Genomic DNA, 21,036 nt, shown 5'->3' with positions numbered 1-21,036 from the left:
GCATTGGGGATCAAAGTATAGGAATAGATCTTTGTAAATAAAAATGTTCTGAATATGGAACAGAAGAAAAAAAGTGCTCTGGAAATGGGAATGGGACCTTAGAAGCTAACAACTTTAAGGTTTAGAAATGGAGCATTGAAGGAACTCACAGTCCTTTACTCCAAACCTTATTGATCAGTGTATTGGGAGTTTTCTTCACCTCTTCCATCATCAAGTTGCCTAATTTGAGGAATATGACACAGTCCTTGGAGGAGGCAGAGAGGGATGAGGGAATACTTCCTCTATAAGCATTGTAGTGAGGTGGAAGGAGCTCTGGATTTGAAATTGGAAGGCATGGGTTCAAATCCTAGATACTCATTTACTCTCTGTGTAACCCTGAGTTCCTTCATTTTTCTTAGCTGTAAAATGAAGACGTTGGACCAGATGACCCAAAATGTCCCTTCTAGCCCTAAATCTATGATTTCCCCAATGATTGATTATCCAGGCTATACTTGAAGATTTCCAATGATGAGAAATTCATTGACTCCAAAAAACCCCCAAATTATTCTGTTAGTTTTTGTTTTTATTATTATTATAAATCCATATAACTGTGAAGTAGGTAGTAGCAATGTGATTATCCATTTTTCAAATGCTAGAAAGGTCTTCTATCCACTATTACCTCTAATTCTTTTGTTTAGGATCAAGTAAAACCATTTTTTCCAATTCTTTTTCCATATGCCACTCTATCTAGGTCTTAAAGCTAGTGAACATCCCCCACTAGATCTACCATTCTCCAATCTGAAAAGCTTAAACTAACCCTTCAATGGAGTGTTTCTTGTCATATCAGCATTCTCAGAATTATAGAGTTGGGAGGAATTTCAGAAACCAAGCTAGAGCAAGTATGACTTCTACAATACCCACAGGAAATTGTAATATTTCAGCATTTCCTTGAAGACTTCAGTGGAGGGAGAACCTAGCACTTTCTGAGTCAACACATTCCACTGTTGAATAGTTTCAATCAATAGGAAATTTTCCCTTAAGTCATACAGAATGAGCCATGCTGGAACTGCCATTCATTATCCCTAATTCTGCCTTCCAGAATCAAGCAGAACAAATCTAATTCCTCTTCTATGTGACAGTCCTTCAGAGTGGATAAATAAGTTGACTTGACATAAGTTTAAAAAGTTGAAATCTTGCCTCAATCATTTACTAGCTATGTGACACTGGGAAGGTCACTCGCTATCTTAGCTTCGGGTTCCTTATTTATAAAATGGGGATAATCACAACTATGTCCTAGGGTTACTCTATCAAAGAAGTTAATATAGGTGAAGTACTTTGAGAATTTTTTAAGTGCCATGAGAATGTGATTTATTATTATTATCTTCTCCATATTCTCTTTTCTATTCTTGGACCTTTTGACTGATCTTCACAAAAGCATTTCTTTATTTCTATTTCATAGCTTAATTGATTAGGCACACTATGAAAATCTATATTCATATTTCAGTTTTTGTGTCTACAGTCCAGGAGTTTTTCCTCTATACGTGCTTCCCACAACCTTCTTTCATTAACTAGCATTTATTGAGCACCTACCTTTCTACCAGTCATTGGGTTAAGTGCTTCACAAATATTATCCCATTTGATCATCATAGCAACCCTGGGAAGTAGGTGTTATTTTATAATCACCCTCACTTTTTTAAATTAAAGCAATGGGGTTAAAAGTGACTTGCCCAAGATCACACAGCTAGGCAATTATTAAATGTCTGAGGCTGAATTGGAACTCAGGTCCTTCTGACTCCAGGGCTGCTGCTCTATCCACTGCACCACCTAGCTGCCCTATCACCCTCATTTTATAGTTGAGGAAATAAGCAAAAAAAAGAGGGTAAGTGACTTGTTCAAAGACACACAGCTGGTAAGTGTTTGAGACTGGATTTAATTCTAGTCTTCCTGACTCCAGGTTCAGTGCTCTAGCTAGACCATCTAGACTATTTAAGGCACTACCTAGATGCCTCACTTGGCCTGATTTCAAGGCTATTTACCATTCTGGATTGCAACCAGTTTATCAGTGACTTTTCCAAAGTAGGCTGCCTAGAACTGAGTAGACTACTCCAGGTATTGTTTGACAAGAGCAGAGATATAACTATCATCTCATTATTCCTGGAAGTTTTACCTCCTGAATGAAGTCTAAGATCACAGCATCTTAATTAGCTGTGATATCACACTGTTCACTCACATTGAATTTGCTGAAAACTCTCAGGTTTTTTCCCAAATTTGTTTTTTGGTTTGGTTGGGGTTTTTTTGAATAGACATCTACAGTCATGGATTTTATTTTTGTCTCTTTTCTTGGTTTTAACAACTTAGAAATTCTGGAGATTTCTGTGGCTAGTCTTTCTGTATTCTAGCTACTTTCCATGGGATCAAGCTTGTTAGACATACATAGGCATTTTCCTCCTTCCTTTTGATGTTTTTAAGTTTAAAGCACTTTTGATTAAGTTTTTAAGATTTCAGGTAAGTGCGAATATTTGTTTAGTTGTGGATGATTTTTAAATTAGGTCTTCTTATGCGAAATTCATTCCTGGCCAAGAGTCCAGCATTCCTATATTTTAAGCCATGGTCCAGAAATACAGATCTCATTCTCAGATATTGTCTTCTTATCCAGTTATTCACTCATGAAATCTGTCTTTCTTTTTTTGTTTTTAATAAGCAACAATGATGATGCAAACATTATCCCTACTCTCCATAAGGTCCTAATTCCTCGTGAAAAACCCCTCAATTCTTAGAAATCCTTCTTGGATTCCTTCTGAATATCTTCTTTGTAAACCTTGTGAATCAGCAGAAGTGGATAGTATCCATCAAATTTGATAAGACTCCATATGTTCTCCATCATATTTGGGTTCTCTTTGGGAGGCATACTACTTTGATATTATTTTTGTTATGTATGCCCCATTCTTAGTACTTGGATCTTGTTGCATGAGTTCTATCATCACCTTTTCAAATCCTCACCATCATTTCTTGGAGAATAAGTAAATGCTTGTTAGGTCCCATGTGTTTACTTTTTCAAGAATGTGTAGGTTAACATTGAATAGGCAACTTCAGAAAAAAATTACACATAACTCATTTGGGAAGCTTAAACTTCAGTATTAAAATTTTCTCCTCGTCTTGTCTGGATAATAAATAACAATAAAAATCATACCCTAATTTGTAGCATTTGGCTATTTTCAAGGTGTAAATGCTCACACAAAAAATGTAAACATCCTCTCCAGAGTCATTTCAAGCCAGCTACAGCATTACCCTTGCTTATATCTGCTATTTAGATGTTTGTCCCTTTCTCCTTCATCACATTCCTTTAGCTTCTAACCTCCTGAAATAGTTAAAATTCCCTTGTGCCTGACTCTTCAGAGCTGTTTTCTTCTTACTCTCACTGAAATCCAGCTTTCTTTCTTTGTTTCTCTTTTTCTTTGTTTCTTTCTTCATTCTTTCCTTCCTTTCTTTTGTCCTATCTTTTCTTTCCTTCCTTCTATTCTCTTTTTCCTTTCTTCCTTTCATTCTCTTTCCTTTTTTTTCTATTTCTCTTCCTTCTTTTCTTCCTTTTTCCTAAAGAAACATTTCCTATTCTCTGATAACCTGGAGAGAGAGAAGAAATATACTTTGAGCCCTTCTTTTCCAGGATGGAGACTACCCTACACTTTGAATAAATATAGCAACTACCTTAATGCTTTCTTCCTTCCTTTCTCTCCTTTTCTGTCTTTTCCTTCTTTCCTTCCTTCCATTCTCTCTTTCTCTTCTTTCCTTCATCCTTTCACTCTCTTTTTTTCCTTTCTATTTCTCTTCCTTCCTTTCTTCCTAAAGAAACACTTTTATTTTCTGATAACCTGGAGAGTGAAGAAATGTTCTTTGAACCCCTCTTCTTCAGAATGGAGACTATCCTAAACTTTGGATAAAGATAGCAACTACCTTAATAATTACTTCCTTCCCTCCCTCTTTCCTTCCCTCCTTCTTCCTTCCCCCTTCCTTCCTCCCTCTTTTCCTCCCTCCCTCCCTCCCTCCTTTTCTTCCTTCCTTCCTCTATCTGTATTTTTCTTCCTTCCATTCTCACTCTTCTTTACTTTTTTCTTTTTATTCTCCCTTCTTTCTTTCCTTCCTTTCTTCCTAAAGACACACTTCTTATTCTCTGATAACTGGAGAATAAAGAAATATTCTTTGAACTCTTCTTTTCCAGGATGGAGCCTACTATGCACTTTGAATAAAGATGGCAACTAACTTAATGCTTGAATACATGACAGATACATCACACTGTTCAACATATACTCCTGCCTGCATTTCTTTTTTAGTCCCTAACACAATTCCTTGGCTGGTCTGTGCTCAATCCTGACACCTATGACAAGATGAATAAACTGGAAAACCGAAAGGACATTGCCCAAGATATGGTGCTATACCACGTGAAATGTGATAAGGAGGAAATCCAGGAAGTACTGGTATTATTTTCCATATAGCTTCTTGTATTTACATGTGTCCATTTTGTGTGTATTTGTGTGTCTCTTCCAGTTTCTGAGCACAAGTACCTGAGAATTTGTTTGCCTACCCCTTTGGGTCACTGTACCTGCCTCCCTGAATGCTTGTGAGCTGTGATATTTAGGTCTGTTTCTATACCTGCCTATGTAATGTACTCTGAGTATTAAAAATTCTTCATTCCTTGAAAATTAAACATCCAGTCTGGGTCTTCTCAAGGCCATCGTTAACAAATTATCTTGTATTCCTGGACTACAGATGTTTTCTTTTCCCCTTCTATGGTGTGTTTGTTCATGTTAAACTTAAATGTGGAAATCTAGGCCAGAGATATCTTTACTGGGGTTGTGGGGGTGATGGAGAAGCACATTTGTCTTGAGTCCAAGCAAAATATTTTTTATACAAAAGGTAAGCCCAGTCAGTCACCATGATTAGATGGTATTGACCTCTGCTTGGTGAATTAATCTATTTTGGTCAGGTAAACATTGACTCACGAAGATATCCCCTTAGAATATATATATTGGAATGACATCCTGCTTGGACAGGGCTTAGCATCTATTATTATAAGCCTCTCTGACTTTGATTTCCTGGAGACTCAGTATACCCACCTACCTACACCTACACTGAAGGACCCAGTTAGTGACTTAGAGAGAGTATAGCTGACACATTTCTGATTCAGAATGGAACAGAGGTCCCAGGGGCCCCAAAAGATGACCTCTCAGAAAGTTGAGAAATGCACAGAATACCACATTCATAAATGCAATAAGTGAAGGCATTGTGAAGAGGAGGGAGGGAGTAGTGAGGAGCTTCTCAAAGTGTCTGAAGCTCTAACTCTGTCCTATGAATTATATTGTTTCTTTAGCCAACAAGAGAACGACTGGGGAGAGAACCCATGGACTGTGATGAGGATGAACTCAAAATAATCCTGGTAAGGGGTCAGTCATGCTGGGTGGATATAGGCTCAGGAGCCTGGTGGAGCAAGGGATAGGAACTGGAGTGGGGCGGAATGGGAAGGTGCAGGTACATCCTCAAGGAATAACCTACCAACCCTCTTTCTCTCTGTGTACCTCTTGTTCTATGACTCTGTCTTTCTCTGATTCTGTCTTAATATTTCATCTGATATTCCCTTTCATTTGTTTTATCTCTGCCCCTTTCATCGCTTTATAAGACTAACTTCTCAGGGCCTCAGTTTCCTTATCTGTAAAAAGAAGAGGTTGGAATATCACATGAACATTCATAATCTGGAATACATTAACTTGTTTTTTAAAAAAATTTAGCTGCATTCAATATAATTTTGGGGGTAAAACTGTGTATTTATTTAATACACTTGAAAATATGATTCTGAAAAGGAGTCCACATTTTTCACCAAATTGCCAAAGGGACTCAGGTCACAAAAAGATGAAGTTCCTCTGGATTAGATTTCTCTAAGATACTTTACAGCTGAAAATCCTGGGACTTTCTGCTGTCCCTTGAGTTGCCCATTTCCCTGCAGCTGAAGCTTTAGAACCCAATTCTCTTCACACAGGCATATGCACACAGACAAATACACACACAAGCACACATACAAATACATTGGTACATAGTAGGGATAGGGAATGGATCTATGATCTCCTTAAGTGTAAGAAATACCTTGGTGAGGAATCACCCTTGATCAGTAATAGTTGATGCCTTCTCTTCAATTTTGAGTCTTAGTTACCTGGGGCTTTGAGATATTGAATGATTTGGCCATGATGATACAGCCAGAATCTATTAGAGGCAAGATCAGAACCCAGGTCTTCTGACCCTGAGGTCAGATCTCTTTTTACTTTGCCACACAATCTGAGTATATATATATATATATATATATATATATATATATATATATATACACATACATATACGTATGTGGATATCTATCTACCTCTCTATGTATATATAGAAACACATCATATAAACATATTCAAGCATACTTGCACTTACCACACCATAACCACATTTCACAGAATATGTCTTTGTAATAAAAGGTCCACTTTCTGACCTTCCAATCATTCTTTTCCTATGTCTCAGACTCCCAGAGTTTATGACCTGGGATTAATTATGGATAATCACCCTGAGATTCTGATCCAAATCCTGAACTCCCCTTAGAAAGACGAGCTTCCAGGACCCACCAAGTTTGACATCTATGAGTTCCACTTCTCAGACCTGGAATGTACGGAGCTGGAGCTGGTGAAATGTGGGATCCAGATGTACTATGAGCTGGGCGTGGTCAGAAAGTTCCAGATCCCCCAGGAGGTAGGAAGAAGGCAATGGTCACCCAAAGACCTGGTCTGAGCCTCCCACCAACTCACTTATTCTTACCTCTCCTTATGGGATGATTGGAGAGCAAACGGGGCAATTAGAGCACAAAACGTGATAGGAGAAGGGCAGAGGAAAGATGGGAAGAAAAGAAGGAAGAACACAGGATGATGATTTAATGAGAGAACAGGAGAGTAAGAAGGACAGAGGAATGAGATAATGGGAGCATGATAGGAAGACTAGAGTAATGGGAGTCAGACTTTAGAAGACTAGAGGGGGATGGCATACAGCATTTCTGTTAGGGAAATCTGAAAATTAGTGATCTTGAGGGATCAGAGGATGAAATTCAACAACAATTCAATAATTTATTAACTACTAAATATGTTTGGAGCCCTGCACTTTATTCAAAGGATAGGAAGATAGACATAAATACACAGAGCAAATATACATATAAATGACATAGACTCTTCACTCAAGGAAGTAACAATCCAAATAATAGTTATACAAGGAATAATGATGGTCAAAGTGCTCAAAGAAATTTAATGAGGGAGGGGTCATTTTTAGTGGATGAGATTGGTAAGGTTCATATAGAAATAAGCACTGGTGTGGGACTTTGAAGGCACAAGTGGGAATGGGAGGTGGAGAGTGAAGACTTCATTCTAAGTATGGATGTGACATGAACAAAGTTACCTCTAGAAATGAGTGAGAAAAGGAAGAGATCTAGGAACCCTGGAAGTCTGTTTGGGCTGAACATTGTCTTGGAGGGTGTGGTGTTGGAGAAAATTGGAAAAGGGAAAATCACATATTCAAAAATTATCAGTAGTCCAACTATAGTGAGCAGAAATCATTTTGTGACATCTCTATAAAGTGGTCATTCAATGTATGCTTTAAATACTGGTGATTTTGTTGGCTAGTGAAAAGTATAGCTTCATTCCTTCCACTTGGCCCTTTTTGGTCTTACTCCTGAATTGTTCTACATGGGAATCAGGAGCTTTGTGGAAATAGGAAGCAGAAAGATGGGAGAATTCTCATCACTGGAGCTCCAATCAGTTCTATAGCAGTTTTGCTAAATAAAGTTTCTGAGGATAAAAAAAAAATAAGTGGAGCTGAGGTGAGGAGACTCAGTAGTATTCCCATAATGTCCCTGGTGACTATGCAAATCAGCTCATTCAGAAGACTGAAAAGAGTCAACTAGAACTGTTAGAGCTGAAAGCTTTGCTTTTTCCCAAGTTTCCACTAGGAGTCAATATTGCTGCCTCCCCTACACTTACCCCAAGTACCCTGCCCTACAATCTCTATGTGTTGCTCCTTGCTCTGCTCTTTGGCACCAAGCAGAACCCATTTAATCCAACTTCCCATAATATCTCTTACTTGAAGACCTGTAGTCAATGGAATTCACTCATGAAAGGAGCAGTTTAATCCACCTATGGACAACTCTAATTGCTAGAAAATTTTTCCTTTTACCAAACTGAAAAAAGGTTGAGCTAGTTTATGGCTGACCTCAAACATAGGATAAGGCATTTCTATTTTATTTGCCACCAATTTGAGTGATATAACCAAAGTGGGGTATTGTATAAATTACTCAGGGATAGGAGGTATGGACTGGAGAAAGACTAAGGTCAAGGAGACCAGTTAGAAGGTGTAATGAGAAGCATATAACGAGACATAGGCCTGACTACTATTCTTTCTCTCATTCTCTTCTCAGGTCCTAGTTCGGTTCTTGTACTCAGTCAGCAAAGGATACCGAAGAATCACTTACCATAACTGGCGCCATGGTTTTAATGTGGCCCAAACCATGTTCACACTTCTCATGGTATTTACCTGATGGAATCTCACTCCCAAGAAGGACCTTTGGGCCCTTGTGAACTTACCTAACTCTGAGCAAACTTTGAAAAGAATCATAATTGAAAGGAAGAAGGAAGGGAGAAAAGGAGGGAGGAAGGGAGGAAGGAAGAAAAGAAGGAAGGAAGGAAGGAATGAAGGAAGGAAGGAAGGAAGGAAGGAAGGAAGGAAGGAAGGAAGGAAAGAAGGAGGGAAGGAAGGAAGGAAGGAAAGAAGGAGGGAAAGAAGGAAGGGAGGGAGGGGGAGGGAGGAAAAGAGGGAGGAAGGATTTAACATAAATACAAGCAAAAAGAAATAAGGCTTCTGCCCTCAAGAATCTTATGTTCTATTGATGGAAGACAACCCATAAAGGAAGCTAAAAGGCAGGTGTGTGTATGGGGTGGGAGGGAATAGGATAGAAGGTACTCAGCACAGGAGCACTATTTTGAAGTCTGCAACCCAGGAAGAATGCTGGGAGGGGAATGAAGTAAAAACCAGTCTGGGTCCCTCCACAAAATATAGCCCTCAGTAGGAATTCACCAACAGGAGAAAGAGGTGGATTTTACAGAACGATAGTTATATATTTCCAGTTGAGGGGGTCTCGATTACTGAGAGAAGTTCTAGGATTATATAGAACAGTTTGGAAGTCCAAGAGCCAGGAACACAAATGAGAGGGAAATGAAAAAAGGGCATTTCCTGACTTCAAACATAGAATTAGAACAATTCATTGCAGTTTTGAATAAGCTTTGGTAAAAACAGTGAACAACTAGAGTCCTAAAATATCTTAAGGGGGTTAAAACATTGGACTAAATACTGTAAAAATGATTTAACAAAGGTAAAATGAAAATCTTTCTCTCATTTAACAAATAAAATCAACTCCACAGAATAGGGAGTAAGTGGGTCTGGATAATCAGTTTGTTTTGGAAAAGTTCTGAGGTTTTTAATGAACTGCAAACTCAGTATAAGAGAGCAACAACAGGGCATGGCAGCCCAAAAGACTAATTCAATCTTTGACTCCATTGAAATAAGAATAGTATCCGGAACATAGCTGTGCAGGTGGTGGGGGAAGAGGCGATAAGCTCACTGTCCTCTACCTTCCTCCAACCATGGGGTGTCATATTTTAGGAAAGAGATGATATTTATCTGGATAACTTCCAGAGAAGATAACCTAGAGGGACTAAAGGGCATACCATGTGGATCAGATGAAAGAGCTGTAAACATTTAGCTCATAGAAGGACAAACTTAGGAAGACATGAGGAGTATCTTCAAGTAATTGAAAGGATGTCTTGGAAAAGAGGGATTCAGCTCATTCTGCAGGGCCTAAGGGTAAGAATTAGTGCTGAACCCAAAGAGAGAGAGGGAGACCAAAATCTGAAAAGTTTGGAGATCTTTAATTTCCCAGGGTCTACCTGGGAATGAAGAGTACCCAAATCAGACAGTACCTGAGTGTTCAGGGGATAGGGTTTTTATAGTGTTCAGGGTAGGGAAATACTGAGAGCAAGCAGGATACAGAAGCAAAGTTAGATATATTTTCTTTTTCTCTTTTAGTTTTATTTTCAAGGCAATGGAGTTAAGTGGCTTGCCCAAGGCCACACAGCTAGGTAATTATTAAGTGTCTGAGGCTGGATTTGAACTCAGGTCCTCCTGACTTCAGGGCTGGTGCTCTCTCCACTGTGCCACCTAGCTGCCCCAGATCTATTTTCTTGTCATACTATTACAAACATATGTAAACATATGGTTCAGTATAGACAGGGGACTAGACAGAGTGGGAAAGGGTCAGGGTCTTTGTGTTATGTCTCAACATGTTTCCTGAGACAGAGGGAGTCACATATTCACAGGCTTCCCAGAGGTTTAAGGGAGTGGAATTTACTATCTTATGGTTCCAGCCACATCTGGGGAAGGGGAGGCAGTCCTGGGAGGAAGCAGGAATTTTACAGATACAGCAAGATAATTAGGCTAACAAGGGTGCTTTGTGAATCTTAGACAAATTTACGGTCTATCTGTGACCCCCAGAGTCAAGCATTTGGGTCCTGTCAGGTTATTTTCAGACCCAAAGGCACCTAACCAAAGTTATATTTCTGGGGAGTTTCTTGTGGCCCAGAAAGGTATCAGGGACTCCTTCTGTACAGGGATTATACAAATATTGATATTGTACTTCCCTAGGAGTATTGAATGGAAGATACAGAGAGGCAGATTTTAGCTAAATGTGAAGAAAACTTTACTAACTTTTTGCATTGTTCACATGTGGAACGGACCACCTTAGGAAGTGATAGAGTGATCCTAACTAGAAGACATTTCTTGATTGAAGTATTGAATTGAGTATTGAAGCTGAATGCCCTGGTCACAAGCACAGTTAACATTCCAGAGTGAAGGACTAGGGAGTTTATTGTATAATGACCCTGCTTTGGGAAGGGTTTCATGATCTGATGAAGATATCAATTGGGCCAGAAGAAAATGACAGAGACTAAAAAAAAGCCAGAAAACCTAGATGTGACTTTAAAAGAAGATTTATTGGGAGGGAAATATGCTGAGCCAATTGGTAATTCAAAACTGGAATTCAGTAGAGAGATTGAGGATGAAAATATAGATCTGTGAGTCATTTCCAGAGAGATGATGATTGAGCCCACAAGAGAAAGATGAAGTCACCATGAGAGAAAGTACAGAGAAAGATGAGAAGAGGGGGCAGAACAAAGCTTTGGAGGAATACCCAATGTTAAGGGGAAGGAGGTAAATGAAGATCTAGCAAAGGACACTGAAGAGTGGTCAGAGAGGGAAAGGATTGCCTGGAGGGAGAGACCGATATAATGGGATGAAAGGAAGGAGACATATTCAGGAAGGAAAGGTGATTTGACAGTGTAAAGAACTACAGAAGGACTGAATGACATTTCTCTCCTTTTCTGCAGACAGGCAAATTAAAGGATTACTACACAGATCTGGAAGCTTTTGCCATGGTGACTGCCGGCCTATGCCATGACATTGACCACAGGGGAACTAATAACCTCTACCAGATGAAGTAAGTGCTTTCCCTGGATAAGGCTTACTCTCTTGGGTGCCAGGGATGGAGTAGAGGAATGGGAAGAGGATCTCCTTTCAAATTATCATTACCAGGAAGTAGGAGGGAGAGAAAGTAGATTTGAATTTATTGAAAAAATAATTTCAGGGCAGATAGGTTATGCAGTGGATAGAGCACTGGCCCTGGAGTCAGGAGGGCCTGAATTCAAATCCAGCCTCAGACACTTAATAATGACCTAGCTGTATGGCCTTGGGCAAGCCACTTAACCCCATTGCCTTGCAAAACCCTAAAAAATAATAATAATAATAATTCCATGTGCTAGTAGCACAAAAAATACTATTGGCCAAAATACAGGTTGCATCACTATACATAATAGCTCTATTCCCCCAGGATTGGTTGATTTTCTAAGTAGAACTGTATTTGAAATACCCTGGGTTTTAGGAGAATTTTTTTTGTTTATGTCAATCTTGTAAGGAATTCCCTCTCCAAAAGTCACAATTCTGAGGATTAGAGAAATGAGGAAGGATTGTTTTTGATGAAATGTTCAAAATTATTGGTATCCAAGGTGTGGGAGAAGGTTGACTCTCTATACATCAAATGTGAACATAGAGAGATGGACTTGGGTGGTGTGGGGATGCATAACTCCTTCTGCAGGTGCCATCACTCTGGGCCCCAAAGGACAGTGAGTTTGGACCTAGATCTCATCCCTTGGAAAGAGAGCATAAAGCATTAACAGAAGGGAGATAAATTCTCTGAACCAAAAGATGGTATTTCTAGAAAAAAGAGAGATAGAACCTCCTCACTGATCAGAAACACATAGCACTTCAGATTCTTCCTTGTTCCAAAGCCTAATTGTCCAATATGCTAATTTACCATTATTATTTTTTTTTAACACCAACCTGCATGAATAGATCCCAGAATCCATTAGCAAAGCTTCATGGCTCATCAATTCTAGAAAGACATCACCTGGAGTTTGGGAAGTTCTTGCTTGCCGATGAGGTCTGTAGTAGTGTCCCATCAGTGGAAAGCTTGGAATTTGTGATAGCTGGTGCTAAGGAGGGGTTGGGTAGGGAGCTTTAACTGTTTGGGGGTACAACCACTTTACAACTCCAACTCTCACAACCTCACAATCCTTGATGTTCCTCAAATGCTGTTTATCTAAAGAACTCACCCCACCCACCATTTCTAACCATAACCTCCAGAAACACACACACACACACACACACACACACACACACGCTCATAACCACAAACATGTATATACATATATATATATATATATATATATATATATATGTGTGTGTAGAAACTGTTCTAGGATAATAATAAAAAATGAGATTCTATGGGCAGAGGGATCAAGGGTGTGGGTTGTGGAACTAAAGAAATGCAGGGTTTAAAATGTAATAAAATACAATAAAAAGAAATCATTTTTATTTTTAAAAAGCCACAAGAGAAAAAGCAATTAAGTTAATTAAATTCATTTTTTAAAATTCACCTATATTGAATTCATAAAAAGCCCATGATTGGTCCCAAGCTGGGGAGGAAGGACAAAGGCATCCTATCTTGGCTGGAAGCCTGGATAGGGTGATCTCAAGGGGAGGAGGTTGCTTCTATTAAAATAATTTTGAGAACCTTTTATTGAGTTCAAATGGCGAGGAGAGTTTTATTAAACCAATTGTTTTTTTTGTTCTCTGTTTTTTTTATCACATTTTTTCGTAAATTGAGAAGATACATAATAGGTTTTTTTGTTTTTGGAGACCAGAATCAAACTCTTTTCTACACTGGGGTAGCACCATCTGCTGGCTTCCAGACTAGCTGTTTCTGTTCTTGTTCCTCTCCCCATGAACAATGTGCCTCTCAACCATTATACATTTACATATATGGCCTTTCTTTCCCTTGATGGTTCTAACATGGAATCTTTGCTTCAGAGCCTAAATATCTATCAGAACCTGAATCGTCGCCAACATGAACATGTGATCCACCTGATGGACATCGCCATTATTGCCACAGATCTGGCTCTCTATTTCAAGTATGACCAAGCCCCAGAGCCCTGAACATCCAGAGTGCAAGCCCCTGGATAACAGGGAAGGCTTCTTCCTTATTTCCCATATTGGGCCTTGGCTCTGTGAGAAAGGGTGGGGAGGGGAGATCCAGAGGAAGGGGGACATTCAATACCATAGGAGGAAGATATGAAATTATAGTCACTCACTTCAGGGGTTGGAGCTTCAAAACTAGGCTTAGACTAAGGGAATAAAATGGTGGAATGCTTTTCCAAGGAAAATTCTTGGAAGTTTTGCTAACTGGTTGTGATTATTGCTGTTTGAGTCTTTGTGAAGATGAGTAAATGTGATCCAGGGCAGGTAGGAGAATGGATATAACGATGGGGAGTCATTTATCTCTCTCCATCTATGTCTGATCCTTATCTTCCTTGTGCTCTTAGAAAAAGAACAATGTTTCAGAAGATTGTGGATGAATCCAAAGGATATGAAGACAAGAAAAGCTGGGTGGAATATCTCTCCCTTGAGACAACAAGAAAAGAGATTGTCATGTGAGTGATTCATTTCTGTTCAAAGTTCTACAGAGGGTGGCTAGGTGGCGCAGTGGATAGAGCACTGGCCCTGGAGTCAAGAGAAACTGAGTTCAAATTTGGCCTCAGACACTTAATAATTACCTCACTTAATCCCATTGCCTTGTGAAAACATAAAAAAAAAAAATCAAAGGTCTCCACAGACCAAGGAAAGTTATGGTAGAGGCACATTTGTGATAGATAGAGACCAACTCCAAGGGTCAACTTAGTGACTTAAATGACTCTGTTTCCCCACAGAGAAAGTTATTAAGCCAGTAAATCAAATCTTTATAAACAGAACCCTTCCTGCTCATCATCCCTGTCCCCCAGTCTGCCCTAGTCAGAGTCAGCTTCATCTCTGTCCAGTGTTTTCTTCTCAGTATAGAATTGAAGAGTTGGAAGGAATTCAGGGGACAATGAGTTTTGTATTCCCAAATTTCAGTGCCTTAAAAGTATCAGCAGAGAAAGTTGAAAGTTGTGAGCTAAGCAAAAATGGGATCAAATTAACTTTTAATCTATTACTTAGGGGAGGCTAGGTGGCACAGTGGATAAAGCACCATCCCTGGAGTCAGGAGTACCTGGGTTCAAATATGGTCTCAGACACTTCATAATTACCTAGCTGTGTGGCCTTGGGCAAGTCACTTAACCCCATTTGCCTTGCAAAAAAAAAAAACCTAAAAAAAATCTATTACTTAACTAAACATAGCCTGTGTGTGTTGTTTTTCCTTTTCCTGGCTTCACTGAATGCCATGGCTACCATTGATCCCTTCCCCTTCAAAAGTGGGGGTGGGGAGAGAGAAAGGATCTGTTTTCTCCAAATCATTGAGTCTGATGATTTGGCTTCTCTGAGACAACCTGAATTATGATTCTGATGGGTCACCTACTTGGCTCCCATCAACCTCAAAGGTGGTTTGAGAACATCCTAGATCTATCTTCTTTCAGTACTGATTGTTTACAACAGAGTATACTAGAAGTTACTGACTAGGAAGTGTTATTCCTGTTGCTATAGTTACAACACTCACCCACAGCCTGGGGCTGCAGCCCTACCCCTACCTGAGCCTGACACTGTATTGCCACTCATCTTAGAGAGCATCCAGACTAATCATTGACATTCTAAGTTAATAACAACTAGCATTTAGTTGGTGGGAGAAGAAGCATGTGGGGTTTTAAGATGACACTATCAACCGAACAATTGTTCTGATATAAGGGACAGTCTAATGTTGGGAAATACGGGTGCTTTGTTGGGTGAGTTCTTAGTGGTATTCAGGGACCCACTGTTGAAAACCAATTCAGTGGCCATAATTTTCAGTTTTTGATGGGGACAGCGATTTCTAGTTGCCTATATCTCTGTATTTTTGTAGTTACAATCATATATTTCTGCACAATCAATTCTGAGTTGAGAGGAGGTAGTATTAATAGAGATATTTAGGGAAAAGTGAAGTGAAGATTTGAAGTATCTCTTATCAAGACACCTGGCTTTTATAACCTTGGTAGAAAAGAGGGAAAAGTGGATTTAAGTGTGTGATCACATATAAGGATTAGGAAGGAATCCAGGAGGCAATTGGGAATAAGTAAAGGGATATTGTCACCCAATGTGAAGGAGCACCAAGGTCATCATGGTCATGGTTTCCATTATGGTTTCCCATAACTACTAAGCTCTAATAGATAGGTTAGACCCTCTAACACAGGAATTTCCCACTAATGCCTTGGAAAATGACCCCAGGAAGTAGAAGAGTGGGAGTAGAGGAGACAGATCTTCATTCGTGATTACTCTTGGAATTAATATGGCTTGGGGCCCACCTAAGGCATAAGAGGAGAGTCCAAGCACTAGTTGAATCAAGAGCTTCAGCTATCTGTATTTGCTATATCTGAGTTAGGAAATAAGAAGTAATGATCCTTTGACACAGGGTCATACTTGAAAGTGTAATCATAGTGTAAGATTACCATCTTGGAGTGGACCTGGTGATATGACAGATTGAGGGTCAAAAATCAGTGACAGATGGCTCAGAGGTGGGGATGGGGTGTTAGTAGACATATCTGTGACTACGTAGATATGAAATAATATATAATGGGGGGGCAGCTAGGTGACACAGTGGATAAAGCACCGGCCCTGGAGTCAGGAGTACTTGGGTTCAAATCCAGTCTCAAACACTTAATAATTACCTAGCTGTGTGGCCTTGGGCAAGCCACTTAACCCCGTTTGCCTTGCAAAAAGACAAAAAAATAATATATAATGGCCCCAGTGTCAAATGGGAGTCAGGATCCTCCTTCCCTAAGTAAGAACTTTATTTACAGGTCCTCGACTCAGCTAAGGCTTCTTTAACTATGGTTAATTCCCTCAAATGGAAGATAGAAGGTTTTCTCATTGAGTGCCAGGCATTAACCAGGAATAATCCATTGTTACCATATAGTTAGAATAATGTAGTTGAGTGACATGAGATGATTAAGAAGAAATTTAAGAAATAGCAAACTAGGAACAGAATACAGGATGGATTGGAAGATAGAAAAACTGAAGACAAGGAGATAAATTAGGAGACCATTACTGACTGCTGTGTGAAATAATAAGATCTTGGATGAAAGTTGGGACAGAATGAATGAAAATGCAGATAGGAATTCAAGAGATGTTTCAATGTAAGAAGAAATAAGATCTTTGGTGATTCTGTGGATAAGGATGGAAGATGAAAGAAGAGTCCAGGATGACCAAGTCTTTAGCTTGATTATCTTATATAACAGAGATTTCAAAGTTGGGAATAGAAGCTGATTTGGTGGAGGAAGATGAACTTGAAGAACAGTGACTTGAGGTAACCCAGGGAGATATCTGTAAAGTAATTGATAATGTGGACCTAAAGATGTGATACAAAGAGGATGAAGATGACGATGACAACAATAACTTTTATTAATATAGCACTATAAGGTTTGGAAAGTACTTTCTTCACAACAACTCTACAAGCTTCCATTTTTTTCCATCATGTTTGACTCTTCATGACCCCATTTGGAGTTTTTTTGTCAAAGATACTAGAGTGACTTGTCATTTCCTTTTCTAGATTATTTTATAGATGATGAAATTGAGGCAAATGGGGTTAAGTGACTTGCCCAGGATCACACAGTTAAAGCTTCTGAGGCTCAATACTCTGAACTCTCAAAGATAAGTCTTCCTGACTCAGGCCAGGCACTCTACTACATCTCACCACCAACACCACATGTTGGATAATTAGTATCCACATCTTAAACATGAGGAAAATGAAACTCTCAGAAGTTATGTCCATGATAATAGAGCTAGTAAATATTTGAGGCAGGATTTGGACACAGGTGTTCTGAATTCAGAGCCAGCACACTTTCCACCACATCATGTTGCATCTAAAGATAAACATTTTAATGTTCTCTTTATGGAAGTGATAGTTGAAGTTAGGATCTAACCATTTGTTGGAGATGGAAATTCTTATACTGGAATCGGTCAGGATTCTATGATAACTTTACCGCAGACTCTCCCTCAATATGACAAATTCATTTAATGACTGTTAAACTCAGTCTCTGTAGAGATATATCTGAGAAAATATCTTCCCAGCTCCTTGTAGGGGCATCTCTTTTTCTTCTATTTTTTTCCTCCAAAGGGAAGCAAGTTAGGTCCTTTAAGTCAGTACCATAAAATTATCAACCCAAAATGCTATCCTCTTCCATTGATTTCAATTATTTTGGCTACAGTCCAAGGGGACTGGATATGTAATTGAAACCTGATGGGGCCTCTAACCTCCTTAAAACTCAGTCAGGAGATGAACAGAAATCAGACTTTTGGTCCCAGTTCATGCACAATGAGTGTTTGGACCAACATACCTGCAACCTTTCAGTATTTGATTAATGATGTGTTGGTGGATCTTCTGAATATTATGGCTCTTAGACCAAATTCCAGTTTTCTTCCAGTGAAAGACAGAGCACATGCCACAGGTTTGCTCAGTCCATACGTTTTTGTTCTGCCTTGGTTTATGTTGTAAGACCAAGAGATGCAGCATCCATTAGAGTCAAGTAAGCTTGCTATAATTTGTGTTTGATCCAGAAAGGCTAAGAAGAAGTATAGAAGCCAAACAGAAAACAAGGTTCTGACAAAGGGTTTAAGGTCTGGTGATATTTCTTAGAGCCCATGACCTTTTGCTGCTAATTCATCTCTGAATATTAAAGAAGGCTGAACCCTGACATGCTTTTTGATAAAAAAAAAAAAGCATGTCATGAATAGGACTCAATGAAGAAGAACCTTCTGAAATTTGAAAAAAGTTTTCTTGGCAGTAACCATACCCCAATTGTTTATCGTTTTAATAAAGAGAGCTATCTCTGCATTTGTTCCTAGAGTCAATCCTATTAGAAAGGGGAAGCAGATCAGAAACTGAGACTGTACACTTCCCAATTATATATTATTCTTGCCAATTGATTTTGGCAGGGGTGAATTACATTGAGATGTTTTGGGAGTCCCAGCTGCCCTGGAGATATGGCAGGGATCAAAGGACTCATCATAATCTTTAACAATACAAAAGAATTTAGTCTCCTTAAAAGAGGTCTAGATCTCAGGTTTTCATGCCCTTTTGGAATTCTTATCTTCACCATTTTTTTTTGCCTGGATAACTCATGTTCTCAGAATGAAAAATATCAATATCAGAGCACTATCTTGAAGTCTGGAACTCAAGGAGAAAGAGGCCTGGTTAGAGTCATTAGTCACCCCTAAAAATGTCATAGAAACAATACAAAAGTAGAAATGGATCCAGCCATGGTACTTACTGGGGCATGTCATGATACTATTATACTACAGAGAGATGATGTTATTGGCTCATTGTGAGGTCCTATTAACTGGATATCCAAGGAAGAGAACCAAGAATTTAAATTAGTTGCATTATTGGTGTTCAAAAGAGAACTGAAATGTCATCTAGTATTATATTCAAACTCTGATTATTATGAGCATGGGAGATAAAAACCTGAGAGAAACACCAGAGGAGTTCCTATAACCATTAGAAATGATATCAGGAAAAACAACTCATAGAGAAACAACACCATCATTGTGACTGACGATACTTTCTGAAGAAAGTGCCCTTGGATCTTATGTTTCAAACCACCAACTACCTCTCAGAACAAATGACATTTAAAAAGAATAAGATCACATATCCATGTGGACTTCCTATGAAAATCATTGTGAACAGGAGGCTCACAATGAATCTCCAAATACTGGAAAGAGTTTCAGAAAAGTAGATGTTGAATTATCATTCATAGACACATAAAAACCTACAAAACAGGAAATAAAGTCAGATCTCCACTGTTAAACTACACACTTGCATTGGCACTGGAACACATCTTGTCAATGAAAGAGTATGTCAGAAAAAAATATGAAAAATTCTGCCTTTTCAAATGGCCTATAGCTTCTTTCTATATACAAGGTATCCCAAAAGTTTTAGTGCAGTTTTAACTTTTAAATTTTAAATAGCTTCAGAAGGACAAACTTATCACCACCATCATCCATTTGAAAGGTTTTTTAAAATTTTATATCAATGTTTCTTATTACAATTCAACATAACCACCATCTTGTGCTATACAATTATTCTAATTAAATTTTGAACTTTGTACAAACTTTCAGCACCTGCTGCTCAAATACTTGAAGGGACTGTATTTGCAATATTCTCCTTAAGATTATTCAAGTTACAAAATGACAATTTTGATGTGGCACCACAAGAAAAAGTCTAATAGAAAAAGATCACATGATCAAGGCAGTTAGACTTTTTCTACCAATCCATTGGTCTGATGGTGTCATTCAGAAAATTAAATTTTAAATTTATTATTTAAGATTTCCAAAACTAAATCAGCATAAAAGAAACTTAATTAAATTTTCGTATTTTTTGTAAGTTTGCCTTTCTACTTCTAAAGTTAATAAAACTTTAAATTGATCTAAGATTTTTGGGATGTGATATACATGTTTTGAACACATCAAATGCCATCAATGCCAAAAATCATCAAATGAGTTCCATCAAATGCCATTCTGTAAGAGCATGGCACTCCATAGGAGAATCTGATCCATATAATAAGTATTAGTTTGAGCAAAGGAGCTAGAAAAGCAATAGGTCATGTTATAAGACAATGTCTGATTATAACTCAAATAATTCCTCTAGCAGAGCCTTTCTGGGTCTTAGACAATATATTTCAAACCTCTGAGTACAATTTTGTGAATAAATTCAATAACATGAATTTTTATTTCCACTGATTTCATACCTCAAGTTGATTGATGTATTTCCTCAAATGCTAGTGGCAACACAAGAATAATCTATGCTCATGAAAGCTGGGTTTTGAGACAAAATAGGAATCATAGGAGATCTCGATTTATCAACTGAAAAATATAATATAATATAATCGTATTATTTGATCAAATTCAATATTGCTTCTGTTTCTCCTTCTGTCAACTGCACCCAATACTTCTCATCTTGCTTTCCCTCTGGTTCATATAGTACTTCTTAATATACAAAAGTCTTACTGTAGTTTTAGGCTTTTAGATCTTAAAAAAAAAAACTTAAAAAACTGCACTGACTTTTGGGATATCCTTTAGAATGATACTACGATTGCTTTAAGAAATTGCTCTTTTTGAACATGATATTTCCTTCCAAAGTTATGTTCCAGGCATGAGTCATATCTGTTATTGTTCAGTCACTCAGTTGTGTCTAATTCTTCATGACTCCATAAACTTTAGCATGTTCGGTCCTTCTATTTTTTATTTCCATGACATTATCTATCCATTTCATTCTCTGCCATCCCCTTTTCTTTTTGCCTTCAATATTTCCCAAAATCAGGTTCTCCAAAGGATATGAACAAAGTATTTAAGCTATCACTTCAGTATTTGTCTTTTCAAAGAAGAATC

At 38.4% G+C, this 21,036-nt stretch overlaps 1 protein-coding gene across 2 annotated transcripts in view; it reads left to right on the top strand.

Annotated features, from left to right (window-relative positions):
* The window catches only part of PDE6B (phosphodiesterase 6B), an 85,652-nt gene that overhangs the window by 45,634 nt on the left and 18,982 nt on the right, over window positions 1-21,036 (top strand). For both annotated transcript variants that reach the window (XM_074227525.1, XM_074227524.1), the window contains exons 10-17: window positions 4,308-4,451; window positions 5,345-5,410; window positions 6,607-6,753; window positions 8,462-8,569; window positions 11,481-11,590; window positions 12,502-12,589; window positions 13,519-13,619; window positions 14,031-14,138. In XM_074227525.1, the coding sequence (XP_074083626.1) occupies window positions 4,308-4,451; window positions 5,345-5,410; window positions 6,607-6,753; window positions 8,462-8,569; window positions 11,481-11,590; window positions 12,502-12,589; window positions 13,519-13,619; window positions 14,031-14,138 (872 nt within the window). The remainder of the gene's footprint in view (window positions 1-4,307; window positions 4,452-5,344; window positions 5,411-6,606; window positions 6,754-8,461; window positions 8,570-11,480; window positions 11,591-12,501; window positions 12,590-13,518; window positions 13,620-14,030; window positions 14,139-21,036) is intronic.

This window comes from Macrotis lagotis, chromosome 3 (genome assembly GCF_037893015.1).
Source record: "Macrotis lagotis isolate mMagLag1 chromosome 3, bilby.v1.9.chrom.fasta, whole genome shotgun sequence".
NCBI lineage: Eukaryota > Metazoa > Chordata > Mammalia > Peramelemorphia > Peramelidae > Macrotis > Macrotis lagotis.
This window is presented reverse-complemented; position numbering and strand designations above follow the sequence as displayed.